The sequence below is a fragment of the Vitis vinifera genome, chromosome 8 (assembly GCF_030704535.1).
Source record: "Vitis vinifera cultivar Pinot Noir 40024 chromosome 8, ASM3070453v1".
In the NCBI taxonomy this organism is placed as follows: domain Eukaryota; kingdom Viridiplantae; phylum Streptophyta; class Magnoliopsida; order Vitales; family Vitaceae; genus Vitis; species Vitis vinifera.
In genome coordinates, this window is record NC_081812.1 from 12912523 (window position 1) to 12927632 (window position 15110).

The 15110-nt window shown below is 34.6% G+C and overlaps 1 protein-coding gene across 1 annotated transcript; it reads right to left on the minus strand.

The window, feature by feature from the left end:
- Positions 1-3047: 3047 nt before the first annotated feature.
- On the minus strand, positions 3048-5467 carry LOC100241372 (WAT1-related protein At5g07050). Its single transcript, XM_002283312.4, has 7 exons — positions 5133-5467; positions 4973-5035; positions 4758-4874; positions 4415-4664; positions 4137-4295; positions 3896-4047; positions 3048-3550 (listed from the first exon to the last, which is right to left on the minus strand). The coding sequence occupies exons 1-7, from the start codon at positions 5333-5335 to the stop codon at positions 3304-3306; spliced, it is 1191 nt and encodes a 396-aa protein (XP_002283348.1). The 5' UTR covers positions 5336-5467; the 3' UTR covers positions 3048-3303.
- Positions 5468-15110: the final 9643 nt, after the last annotated feature.

Below are 15110 nucleotides of genomic sequence, written 5' to 3' on the forward strand. Positions count from 1 at the left end.
CACCACTGAGGATCCAAAAGCGATACGTAAGTAATCCAATGGCTTGTTTCAAGAATAATGCACCAACTACTGGTGATCTCTTGGGTCACTAGAGTTGGATCCTACAAAAATGGTTTTCTTCTAGGGTTCACACATGTAATGATATATCCATTTGATGAAGTTGAGTTGCACTATCCACTAGTGTTCTCCCACTTTCATATCTCTCTTGAACCAAATCAGGGTTTCTTTAATTGGTCCTTTTTTTTTTTTTTCGTTTTTTTTGTTATTCAATGATTAGTTTGAAATAATATTGGGGTTTGGTTATGAGTCTTATGACTTCATTTTTAAGATCTTTTTCATAGACAAATAAAGTGACAGCAGACATTGCAAGTTGTGTGGTGGATGCTTCATTTTTAAAACCCTAGAAGTACACTGTATATCTGAGGGAGTAATGCCTTATGGACCAAGTATGCTGAGAAAAGCAAGTTGAATATGTACTAGTTTTCAAGGAAGAAAGTGACTACATTATGATATTACAATTTGTAGTGGGTGCTGGGGCACCCATGTATAGTAAGTGTTCCAAGTAGTGGGCCTCAGATTTCAACAATCCAATACGATATTCCAAACATTCATCTGGTACCAACTTTCCTTCATGTTATTCTGATTTTGACAATGCCGCATTTTTTTCCTTGTCTCTGTTGGATTCATATCAGTAAAGTACTTACAAAGAACCCCCCAAAAAAAAGCTTAGTAATTAAAATGATTAATATTCATGTTAGAATTTAGCTAAAGAAAATCATACACTGTGTTTATAAATTAGAAGCATTAATTTTCAGATATATATCAAGTTTATCCCTTTATTTTGTTCTTTTCTTTATGTATTTTAAGCCCTAGGGCTTGTATGGTTTTGAAATTTGAAAAAAGAAGACACAAAAGATAGAGAGAGAGGGTGCCTTTTTAGGTATTGGGTCACTAGATCTCTAGCTAGGGTTCTTTGGTTTGTCGTTTATGTTTAATTTTGTTGACCCATCAAAATGGACGCCTCTCCAGCGATTGGATCCATTAACAACATCTACAAGACTTCATCAACAAGTATCAACTTGGACACAATCTGTCAGCCACCTAATCCCACCATCAACAGCATAAAATCACCTATATACAATTATCAAAATCGACAATAGAAAATTGAGGCGAATTTGACTTTAAGTTCTAAGTGTTCGTAGACAAAACATCTTCTAAATAAATTGTTTTCTAATTTAGACAAAAGCATAGACTTAACTGCAGAAATTGATTAAATGATCCAATGGCATGGTATCAGTACATTAAAGTATCGCATGGAGCCATCACAAGGAATAGTAGAACACAATCAAGTCTAGCTTGAAAGAAAATCCTCCATCAAATCCCTTTTTTTTTAAAGAGAAAAAAAAAAGTTTTAATATTTTTATACGATTCGAGAACCCCATGATGATATGATCTCATATAAGTACGTCCACTTGTACAGGTAGGAACTAATATTCTTACCATCTCTTTTCTCTTTCAATAGTGGATGTTGGCATATATTATCAAAAATTCATATTTGAAAGAGACTTGGGCATGGGGCTTCCCCATTTCATCCGCTCCTAGATTAACCTAGAAATGTTCTGTGCCTAATCTATGATAATTGTTACCAAATGTTGCTAATTAACCAACTTTTGTGATTCCGTGATGCAACAAATTCATTTGCTTGCTTTCTGACATTCTCATGCATCTCTTTGTTGCCTGAGACATTTGGGAAGGGAAAAGGAATTTTACACTTTCTGCCTGCTAATTATTCTTCGAAGTTCAAAGGAAAATGGAAAAACTAAGATTCCTATCTCTCTTTTCCTTCGTTTTCTCGGTAGGCAAACGGATACATGCCTCCCTTTCTTTAATTGTGAAAGTCTTCTCATGCATGGAACTTCTACTACATTTAATTAAGGAAAGAAGCTGGGTATCTCATTCCGTTTATACTGATTTTGTTGTAAACCCGGTAAGAAGAATTAAAATGCTTGGGTATAAGATTCCAGGCAAGAATCCCTGATATTATTCTTGAAGCCCTTGGAAATCCAAGAAGACATGAACCTCGGATATGGGAATCAACTACAGCATTCCTGGATTAATGGTACGATGGTGACGGCACGGGAACATAATTGAAGATGATGTGAGACAAACAAGTATGAAGCGAGGAATTAAAGGAAGGAGGAAGCCACCATAACAACTACACACATCAACTTGGCCACTCATCGGTGTTGGAAATGGAACGACCGAATCAGGCTTTTGCATTCACAAAATGGAATTAAAATAGATGTCATATATCCTCTTTATTAGAAATCAGATCAAATAAATAGATTCCGTGTGTCTCTCCAATCCCTTAGGTTACATCACAGTTTCGATATTCACTTATAAATTCATTAAGAACAAAGGAGCTGGACAGTAAGTTCGCCTTGGGATCGTGTAGAATCCATCTATTTGAATTTATCCGATATCGTGAATATAGAGATTACATTGATTATTATTAAATCATATTAAATTTTTTTATACATTTTTTTTTATTTAAACTATTAAAACATTATCATCCTGCTTCTCCTTTTCACACCTTTACGGTTTGTACTACGTATCATGGTCACTTCCACACTACTTCAAGTATCGAGTTCATGTTGTGCAAGGAAGCTTATTTAAGATACCATACTCAACATGGATCATACATTATAACTTAATTATGGTTTTTGTTGTCAGTTTGATGGTTTAGAAAAATCCTGACCGTTGCTGGTGGGTCTCCATGATGCCCTGATGATCTCCCAGTTAGCCACGTGGTTTTAAAGGGACGCTTAAAATTCAGGAGAAGAAAAAGAGGCGTAAAAGCTTTAATAAGTTCTAGTTAAGAGATTCCATGTCTGCACCCACATGAGCCGTACCCACTAGTGTTTTAGAAAATGGAAAGGTCAACCTCCATACGTGTTAGTGGAATCTGCATCAGACGTCAGCAGTGCTGCCACATGTGCAAAGGAAACCAAAGGAATTATTCAGTAGAATACGGCACATAATAATAGTTCTAAGACAAAAAGAGATTCTGCATTCTCCTCATTTCTTTTCATTAAAATTTTCAAAATATCGGCTTACATGAAGATAACAACCACAATTTAAAACTTACAAAAAAAAAAAAAAAAAAAGGGAGGAAGCAGTGAGTTGGAAAGTACAAAAATGCCTTGCTTTCCCTCCCTATTCAGTTGATCACGGCCAACTTGCACTATTATTACTTTCTCTCTTTTTCTCTCTTTTCTTTCTCTCTTGGTTCCTTGTCTATGCTTAGGCCTTTGGTGCCTCCACAGATTGCACGGCTACAGCTGGTGTAGACAGCTTATTAGCTTGGCTTTTCTGCATTTCAATGTCGTTGTCTTCTTCAGTCTCTTCCATTACAGTCTTCATTCCACCATTTTCTCCTGCACCCTTTATAGCTTCTGGGATGGTTTCGGCCTCCTTCTCTTTGAATTCCTTGTACTTGCCCCATAGAACGGAGTAAAGTCCGGCCACTATGAGTACTGCGCCGATGACACTGATACAAGTAGGGGAAGATCAGTTAATTAATTAATGGTGGATGAAAGTGATATAAAGTAGGGAGGTTTCTTCATTTGGGGTTCCAATTGCTTCTTTTGTTTGGTTGTTTGCTGGCATCAGCATACTCTTCTGACAGTGATACGTCATGAGAAAAATACCATACTGTCAATGTTAAGAGTGAAAGTGGAAAATTGTTTCTTTAGATAAAGTGGGGTGATAATGATGAAGCTAAAAATAGTTCGGAAATTTGAAGCCATAAAAGGATAGAAAAAAGCCAGTACTAAGTAAATTTTTTTTAAAATAAATTGGACTAAGATAATGTTTTCAGTGATGCGGAAATTACCCTCCAAGAAAGATCTTTTCAGCAAGGATGAAAGAGCCCATGATGGCCACAATGATCATCATAAGAGGGCTAAAAGCAGTCACAAAGACGGGTCCTCTTTTCTGCATGACCAATCCTTGGACATAGTATGCAATGCTTGAAGAAACTATACCCTGTACATGAAAAAACCAACTATTATACAAATTTTTTTGATTGAGTTGAGAGAGACAGGGGAAAGAGATCAAGAAAGGGAAGGACTCACAGCGTAGGCAGCAGCAAGAAGGTTCATATCCCAGCCAATGGTCCAAGCAGAGGGTCTGTGCTCCATCACAAATGTAACAGCAATGGATTGTAGTGTGCCCAGAAAGCATACAATCGATGTGAGTGAGAGGTGAGCTTGGTATCTCCTCATTGTTATTGCCTGGCAATAAAAGTTACAAGAAATTCAATTGATACTTGCATTTCTCGATAATCAGCAAAACCTGAATTAAATACAAAAGTGGTTATTTTTCTTTGGTTTTTTTTTGGTTCTTCCCTTACCTGTAGGATGAAGAAAGATGCCCAGGCAAAAGTAGCAATGATCAGGAGAATTGAACCCTTAACCCAGTCCTTGTCACTGCTTCCACTGTTTTCAGCTGCGTTGCTATTGTGAGGGTGGACGTACTTGGACCACACCATCTCCACAATAGGACCCTTATATAATGTCATCAACATGGCCCCTGCCACAGTCACCACGGTTCCCACCACCTTTGCTTGGCATCTAAACTTCTTCATGTCTAACTTCTCCATCCTATATATATTCATCACCCCATGTTACATCACCGTGCTAGCTAGTTCAAAACACAAGAGAGAGGGAGAGCGAGAGATTAATGTAGACCCATACCTGCAAAGAACCGCCATGACAAATGTCATAGCTGGGAGCATGTTGCTCATGGCACAGGAGAAAGTGGGTGATGTGAATTTAAGACCAGCGTAGTAAAAGTTTTGATCAATCACAGGCCTGTGAAATCCGAAAACAAACAAGCATTTAGAATTTTCATCTTAAAGAATGCGATCTTCGATGATATAATGCTTGTTGAACGAGAATCAAACACTAACCCGAGGAGACCCAAGACAAAAAGTTGCAGGAAAATTGGAAGGGTAATCTTTGGCCTAACTTTCCTGTGGGGAAGCAAACATGAATGAATTAGAATTCGCTACTAAGCTCTCTGAAACTAGCTCCATCTATCTCCTTTCCAATAATAATAATAATTAATACCTTTCGAGGACAAGAGCAAAAGGAGCTATAACTGCAGTAGCAAAAGCATGCCTATAGACAACTAGCACATAGTGACTCATTCCACGGTTGAGGGAAACTTTGGTGATGATGTTCATGCCGGCATAGCCGAACTGCAGAGAGATCATTGCTATGTAAGGCTTGCACCTCTGAAAAAAACTGCCTAGGCATCCTTTTCCCTCCATTTTTTTCTAGCTTAATGGGTTGTCTAAGAAAAAGAAAAAGGTTGAAAACTCAAGGTAAGAGGAGTGAAGAGGAGAATAGAGGAAGAACGCTTCAAGAGGCTCTTGTGTTTCTCCTAAGCAATAAGGTAGCACCATGTCTCGTATTTATAGGCGCTTGGAGGGCCACTGTCCAGATACATTTCCATTATAGTATAGAGGGTGCGAGAATCTCTTGGCCACACGTACGTGACTATTGGTGCACTTAGCCAGGATCAAATTGAATATTCTGATGAGCCATGTATACATCCATGGAGGGGTGATTGGGATCCGCGTGGCTTCAATAGGGGAAGGTTTTTGTGTGGTGGGTTCCCACTTGATTTACCTCAGTGCCAAGGATATGAGGAGCAGTCGAAACAGAGTCGAGATTGGTGCAATGCTGATGCCATGGATGGGGCTAATTCGATATGGTGGTGGGGGTGGTGGCCCATGGCACCAGTGGGCTCCACCTCCGACCACTCCTCGACGCGGCATTCCGATGCGATGCATATATCCCATTCACCGGAACAGTAGAGCTACCTGTAATTCAAATATATTTTACTATTTGTGCACTACTTTAAGGTGAAGGAATTGGCATGGTGCAGTCTGATGTGTGCCATAATCAGTTCAATTTGGAGTGTGACCAAATCTTACAATGATGTGATTAAAAAACCTATATCCATGAAAATCCATCCTTCAATAACTGTTTTCCTAGGTTTGTTACTATTAAGTTTATCTGTTTGTGTTTATAGGCTGAACCATCTCTGGGAGCCGAGTCACCCAAGTAGCAGTGAAACAACAGAAACAGTACTGTATCATTCAGTACAACTAGTGATCTTTGCTCTGTTTTCTGGTAAATTTCTCGTCCCAAGTGCATATTATAGTCATATTCAATGAATTCAAATTGACTATTGTACTTATTCAACTTTATATTCCTTTTTCATTAGAAAGAATGGAAGAACAAGAATTCCTTTTTTCTAGTTTGATACTAGTTGCAGTTTCCAGAAAGAAAATGTTCCTTACAGATGCAAAAGTATGACAGATTTGCGTCCTTTAGTGGAATCTTAGCTACTGTACATACTGGGAGTGATTTGAAGAACAGAGTGACAAACAAACAATTTTGATTTCTTCAGTAGCTTGCCACCAAGATCCAATTCAAAAGGAAAAAATGAACCTAGTTATCAGGTAAAGATTTAATATTTCCGGTACAAGTTAAATGAACTAGTTAAAGATTTTATACTCAGATGGAGAATCACTTAAAAGGGTACCAGATTCCTTGGCACCCGGCACTTGGGAGAGCCCATGTTTCTTCTCCATTTGAAAATTGTTTAACAACTTGTAGGATTACGATAGGGAGGAATTTCAGCAGGGAGATTCCATGGACGACATTCCTGAATATCAAAGAGCATATATAACTTTAGCACTATGAGTTCATTTTTTTGGGGGGAGTAATTTCATGTTGAATCAGCTGTCTCTGTACTGGAATTTGGTGTGATCACTTTATCCACTGGGTAGAGATACCATATTGGTCGCTGTATATGGTTAGATATGTAGCATAGATATGCTGAATTTTGCACTGTAGGACTTTGATACGCTCTAGCCACCTCTTTTTAGCCCTTTCTTTTCTGGGGTATCGGAAATTCTGTTGGTTTTAATCAAGAATTAGAAAAAGATGATATGCAGGCCACACCATGATATAAAGGGGCACTCTGCTATATACAAAAGGGAAGAACATTTGAAATTTCTCCATGAAAACTTTTTTAACTTTTTCTTTGAATGATGTATGCCACAGTGAACTTCACCATGCAGCTGCATTGAGGAAATTTTTTACCAATGTCCATATTCATATTTGAAGACACATTCTTCACTTCTAACCTTTTCCTTTTGTTCTTTCTTAAAAAAGGGATGAATTTCAGATCATAACAACATTTGCCTTAATTAAAGAATACTGTAAATGCACAGGCATCATCAAAGGGAGGTATTGAACATTGATCTTAAATATCTAGGCAGGTGTATTTATCGACAACCAGAGGAATTTCCGTAATTGGATTGATTTGAGTGAGCACTAGGAATTGTCTTGACAAATTCTCTACAAGATCACAGCATGTGTAAATATCTTGGTGCTTCAAAAGCAAGAATGGATAAGATAGGCGAGAAAACGTCTGTTTGCTGCTATCTTCAGCGATTAGGAGGTGCCATATGAATTGCGTGAAGTCTAAGTTTCAGTCTCAAAAGGAAGTGATTAACAACAAAAATTCCTCATGAAAGGGCTGTCACCTCATCATCATAACCAAAAAAGCTATAGACCTTCCTGATGGGGTCTCCTTTTGGGATTGTTTTCTAGTAAATGTTTTAAGCAAACTGTGGAGGGCCGAATGCAGGTTCTAATGCAGACATTTCTACTCCAAATGTTTTCGCATTCCATGCTGGTGAATAAGCAGACAAATGCTTAAACTAAATGTACTAAAAGAAAGAAGAAAAAATAGCGCAGATTGGAGGGAGGGGTCATGGTAATTGTCCTATGAGCACATGGCCTTGGAATTACTAATAACAAGGTTGAAGAAAAGGACAATTGAATGTGGCCTGCCTTGTTGCTAGCCATTCCTGGATGTTGTAATTGGCAATGCAAGTTTATGCTTAGTGTTTCTTATCCATACCGGCCTGAGGACCACAAATTCATTAAGCGTATCGTTGCACTCTTCCAGACCATGAAAACAAGGGTTCCACACCATAGGAACCAAGTATATGAATTTCATGTGGCTAAAATGCCATTGACTGAAATAATATTTGATAACGCATTACATATGTGAAATGACCAAGATTTCCTTTCATGCGCTAGACAAGGTATCCATACAGTGACGAAAGTTCAAGGGATGTGGCTGAGTGGAGCACCAGGAACCAAATGGGCATCTAATCATCCCCAATCATCTCGACACTGAGTCACATCTTGCAACACAGGAGCGACAATTGGCTGAGCAAATGTGGTGACCAACTAAGGGCGGTCTGATCATATTTGTCACCGGGAAATGATTGGAGCTTCTGGGGGCCTAAGGAAATGAATGGGCAATTCTAGCCGTAGGGAAGGATGAGGGGGACATGATGAGTTGGGTGCCCTCCCAAAGGGGTGGGTGGGGGTCTTACATTGTGAAATGAAGTAGGACCAGGCGTAGAGTGGAGAACTGCAGGGACCTCTCGGGGTGGTAAGTGTTGGAATTTCTGAGGCAGTGCCAAGAGGTAGGAACCAGTGATCATCTTTCATCTTTAACTTTTCATCTCTCTGTTTTCATAACTCGGGGGGTGTGTGAGATTCCACTACAAATTAACGATAGGCCTTCAACCTGGTGACCGTGGTGGTGATGGGGCCCAGCTTTCTAAAAGGCACCTCAATTTTCCCAATTGCTTCCATCTACCCCTTATACCTCCTTTGCCCGCTTCTCAGGTGAAGTTGGTGGAGAGATGTAGAGGGTTTCAACATGCCTAACCAGTGACCACCATCGATGGGAAAAGACACTAGGGCCTGGCATGAATGCGCTACCTTACCCTGTCTCCCATGAATGAATGAAGACAAAGCTTCAAATTATTGTTTCATTCCCTAAGAAAACAAAAGAAAAATCATCTTCTTAGCACGTTCCAAAACCAAAAGGCAAAGTTATTGGGAAGTCGGAAATGCATTAGCACCTTTTAATTTCTACTCAGATTGTGTCTGAGACTTGAACAGTACTCTGCATGTTTGATATAAAATCCCAGGAAATATACTTAGTAAAAATATGATCTACAAATTCATGTAAGAATTAATGTGGTCACCTTCTTCATGGTTGGCCCCACGGCTCCTATGCTCAATGCTTCTTCCCTTTCACAACTTTTAGTTAAGCTTATGCATCCGTTAATTTTGGTTCGTTCATGAGGGTGAAGCAAGCAGGAGACACCGTCTTTTCTCATCTTTTGGGGACCTTTACATCGATGAAGACTCCAATACTATCAACAAATCTTTAATAATCCTAACTCATCTTTGCAACCGTTTGTTTTCTGCAAAGATAATCGAAGGACAAAAGTTTCCCCTTTATATTCCACAAACATTTCCACTCACTAAGTCTTTTGGGTCATTGACTAAATGTCTGAATTCGTAAGGGAAAAAGTGACCAGACAAAGTCCTCCTTAGTGGCCCTTAAGCATATAGCGGTTCTTTACACAAACATTTTAGGTTGGCCTTTTAACTTGGAAATGATCCTATCTTCTTCTTTGATGAAAAGGCAGGCCTCTATTATTGAAACCAAGTGAAATCATCATCAAAAAGCTCTGGTCAAAGATTCATCCCGGACACCATAATATGAATCCTTACGTTCAATAATTTAAAAGTTTTTTGCTTTCCAGCTTTTTCCTTTGGCTTATCAACAAATTAATAATTCTGCATTACTCAAAGTTGTATAAAATAAATTGCTTCACTTTTCTTTGAAAGCTTAGTTCTCCAATAAACAAATAAAGACCCCAATCAATCCATGCATGTCACACGAATCCCACAAGAAACTCATTGAGATCCCTCACATTAACAAGTGCATTTTTCTTTTTTAATCTTTTGGGGTCAGGAACAACTGGCCAGTGTAGATGGCGACTAACCATATTATGAGGAAAGCCATGCAACAATGTAGCCACAATGATATGATCGGCTCCATGATATTTGTTTAAGCCAACTTTGTCGAAGTGCCTGTCAGTTAACTAGAATCAAGGGACAGTGGTGCTATTGAAGATGAGAATCATGTCTCTTTCCTTTTCTATTTTTGCGCTTTTTTTTTTTTGGCGTGCACGAATGCCCTTTCTTTATGGGAAAATCCAAGGATGGAGGAACTTTTACAAGTTGGACTGAAATAGCGTCAGGGTTCTTGAAGAAAAAGTCACATCAAAGTTGGCCCTAGCCGATTTCTCAACATCCATGAAACATTGTTACCTTTTGTAATACGTACCAACTTGGTGATTGAATGCTTGCAAGCTTTTAAGTGATGATCTCTTTCTACTTCGAAGCTTATCCCGAGACTAGTGCTTTTTTAAGTGGGAGTGTACTTGAAAACTAGACAGATCATCTTCAAAATCCGACTGTATTAATTAAACATAAAGTTTAATTACTAATACTGTAGCCGTATATAAATAACATTTACAATTTAGCTTGAAAGTTGGATGAATGGGCTGAGCCATCTGAAATGTTAAAAGGAGATGGATTTTGTTAATGGGCAATGATATAGGCTATGGCCTAGAGGGCCTAGAGGGCCTAGACCAAAGTACTCTAAACTGATATCGCCATACAAAAGCTGGATTCCGCATTTTGATTGTCTTCCATGACTTGTAGCAGACGGGTTATAGGCCTAGTTAGGCTGGTAAAGTGGTAAACAAACACATGAAACTGTTGGGGGTGAAGCAGTTTGCCAAGTCGTAATCAATCAACGTATCGCAAAAGATGGGATCGGCTTTCTTATGTTGCTTCACTTCACTTTTACTTTACTGAGTTGGTGGAGATTGGACATAATTTGAATTGGACTTGCCTCAAAGTTTGGTCCATCTAACTCAAAACTTTATGGCTTGGAACGGGCTCGAGCTTGTTTTTAGCTATAAATTTGAGTTTGGGCTACACAGCACGGCCCAGCTTTGAGATCCATAAAATTCTGTGTTAATTGTTTGCTAATAAATGTAACGCAATCAATTATTCCAATGATATTTTCCCGTAAATAATTCCGTGTCTCTTAAGAATTTTCATCTTCGTTGATTTGAATGGCCAAGACAAATTCAAAAACCTGCTGACTCTCTCTTGGTATCCAAATCTTTGCATGAACAATGACGATAAATACGTATTATTCCTCTTTAAATGAACTCTAGAATTCGTCTACCAACAAATCTACACCAGACAACATTAAAAAATGAGTAGGTCGGTTAGGCCGATCCCACGAATGGTTAAGTCAACCATGGTTGAGACAGGGGATCAACATATAGAGAGAATGATAAGTTTTCTTCACATCTTGCTTTTTTGTGACCATTTCAAGAGAGCTATATCAACAATATTCTTTTATTATGCATAGGTATACACTAATTAATTAGTGTGCATTATGCTAATAATGATCATTCATTATATTAATTTCTCGTTATATCATTTATTGAAAGTGCATATGTTAGAGTCTAATTGTATTAAGACTGGTACAACCTTTGATGGTCACGCGTTACTTTTTTTTTTTTTGTATGTAATATCTTATCAAAGTAATGATAATAACCATCAACTCATATTTATTGTAATGATGATGAAAGTTCTATTTGGGAGATACGGCAAGCTCATAGGGATAACCATTTATAGAAAAATCCTCATCCATAGGTCCTTCATTAGAATCATTAAGAGGTCGTTAACCACATTTATTGTGTTGTGATCATTGGAGGAGTTGCCATGGGGCGACACATGTCCCCTTTTTTTCATGGGAGAATTGTGTTTTGGGCCCAGCTGGGCCCAAAAATTAATAAAAGATCCTCATAAGTTCCATATTTAAGCCCAACACCTAAAGAAAGTTTACAAATTGAAAAGAAGGATATGAAACATTCAATTTTCCGAAAATACCCTTTATTGTCAAAAAGAAAAAGAAAACAACTAATTTCCTACTCACTTTCATTCTTTTTTTCCCTCTCTCTTTCATCATTCACCTTGTCTTTTTCTCTCACATATTAATTGGTGGGACATGTAAATTAATTCTTTTATAGAAAAGTGTTACTATTTTCATCAATTATTTTTCTCCCAAAAATCATGCCTAATAAATTAAATATTGGAAATCAATGGTTGAAAATGATTATTACTATATTTTTAAAGTAAATATTTTTTAAATACCTCATAATTTTTTTTTAAACTTACAAAATATATAATAAATATTTTTTAAACACCTTAAAAAATATTATTATTCTTTTTTATCCAATATATATATAAATATCTTTAAGGTTGTAGACAATTATTTGAATATTTTCTCTATTTTTTGGACAATACATTGATATTATCTTAATATATTATTTTGTAACATGATCATTTTTTAACTAATGGTGATAATTAATTTTTAATTGAATAATGTATTATAACTTAATAATTTGAAAAATATTCAAATGCCCTTTTAAATCTAAAATAGATGTGGACTTGATATGGTTTAAATTATTAAAGCATGATGTCATTAAGTTAAGCAAATGTATCATATTAAGAGATGTGTATGTAAATTATATTATAATTTTCTCTTTTTTTTTATTTTTTTTCCTCGTACATGATATCTTTTGTATAAAGTTTTGTAGATGAAAAATAACAAAATCTTTTGTTATGTAAAGAGGCATAACAACACATTAAAATTGAAAAGAGAATATAATGGAACACAAATTAGATGAAAATCACTTTAAATAAGGATATAATAGAAAACATATAAATGTAAGAAAAAACAAGTTTAGATGAAATTTAAAATAAAAAATCAAAGAAAATAACTTAAAAGTAATAATATAAAAATCATAGAATCTTCAAAACTATAATTACAACAAAAAATTATTTTAAATTAACTTGATAATTTAAATTAATGATTTTTTATAAAAAAAAATTACAAATGTTACAAAGATATTTTTTTATCCTTTTTAATTCTATTTAAATATGATTTTTTTAATATCTACTAACATTATGTTTATAAAGGTAAAATAGTAAAAATATATATTTTATTCGGTTTACTTGTAATAAACACTTTAATTTTGGAATACTCTTTTATAGTTAGTGTAACACCCTTATATAATATTGCAAATTTCATAAATAATTTATGGGTAACAAAGAAAATAAATAAATGATTCAAAATTAACTAAAATCTTTCACAAATGGTAACCTTGTACACCCTTGTACACTTAGTATATTTCCCTTGTACATTTAGTACATTTCCCTTGTACAGTTAGTGTAACATCATTGTACAATGGTGCAATATATCCCTCTTAAGTTGTGTGTCCATGTAGGTATATTAATCTTATTTCTAATGGTTTGGCTAACAAAATGGTGGATGAATTAGGATTAAATTTTTTTTCCCCAAACATTATTACTAAGAAAAGTATCGAAATTTCCATGTGAAAGTTAAATAAATTGCATGACATAGGAATGCAATCTATGGGTGACAAGGAAAATGAAAAAGTGATTCAAAATCGATTAAATTTTTTTATAGATGGTAGTCTTGTACACCCTTGTACACTTAGTACATTTTCCTTGTACACTTAGTACATTTCCCTTGTACAATTAGTGTAATACCATTGTACAATATATCTATCCTAAGTAATATGTCCATGTAGGTATGTTAACCATATTTATAATGGTTTAACTAATAAAAGGATGGATGAATTAGGGTTAGTTTTTTTTTTTCCCAAACATCATTATTGGGGAAAGTATTGGAATTTCCATATGGGAGTTAAATAAAGTGCATGACATGAGTATGCAATTTCTGGGTGACAAGGAAAATAAATGAGTGGTTCAAAATAGATTGAAATCTTTTATAAATGGTAATCTTATACACTGCTTGTACACTTAGTACATTTCCCTTATACAGTTAGTAAATACTCTTATATAGTGACACAAATTTCATATTCCCGTAGTGCATATATGCCTATATTTGTATTAAACATGATTCTAGTAGTTTGATTAAAAAAATGATGAAAAACTTCAATCCAATTTTTTTATGAACATATTACATTTTTGTGAAAAAAAATATACAATTGACCAATTCCTTTATTTAATTGTGAACATATTATATTTTAAAAATAAAAAAGAATAATTAATAAATGAAATTTAATTCTTTTTATTATCTTAGTATTAAACAAGGTCTTCAATTTTCATTTTTAAAAATATTTTTCATTTTTTTAATTAAATGTATTTTCAAAAAGAGACAATATAGAAAATAAAAATAATTTTTAAAAATAAAAAAATAATAAAAACTAGAAAAAATATTTTAAAACCAATCTCAAACATAATCTATATAATTTTTAACTACTTGTTTTTATTTAAAATGAGTAAACATATTATTTAACCCTTTTGTATGAGAAAAAAATCAATCTCTACTATACTATGTATTGATATAATCCATTTCTAAATACGAAAACATTTTAGTTGGATATTTAAAATAAAAACTCTTCATCTATCCTCTTTCTCTCTTTTTCTTTTTTCTCATTTCAATAAATTTTCAATTAATTCAAATCATTAAAAAAATTCCTTAATAAACAAATTTGGAACATTCATATAACTTATTACAAAAGTCTATGTTCAAAAAATTATTAAACTATGGAAAGAAAAAGATTAAAAAAAAAACTTTAAACTTTTTATTTTATAATAATAAAAAAAATAAACTTTAAAATACTTTTTAGTATAAAAGAAAAAAAATAGTAAATATATTTATTTTAAATAGTGTTTTAATCATTAAATTATTTACTTGTAAAATGTAAAAAATAATTTTTATTCATTTAAATTAATATTTTTTTCAAAAGTATGTTCCAAAATAATTTTTGAATCATTAATATAATTTTTATTTATTTATAATTTAAAAATAGAAAATAATGTTGATTTTTTAATTATTTTTAAAGGAGTTTAAAAAATAATAAAAAATAAAAAAATGATTAAATAAAGGAGAATTTTATGGATGTGACATGTAAAGAGTGGTGGTATAAAGACAAAATGATGGGTGTAAGTAAAAAGGGGTATTTTTGTCTATTCCAACCTTATATCCTTACAATCAATTATAAGTGTTTG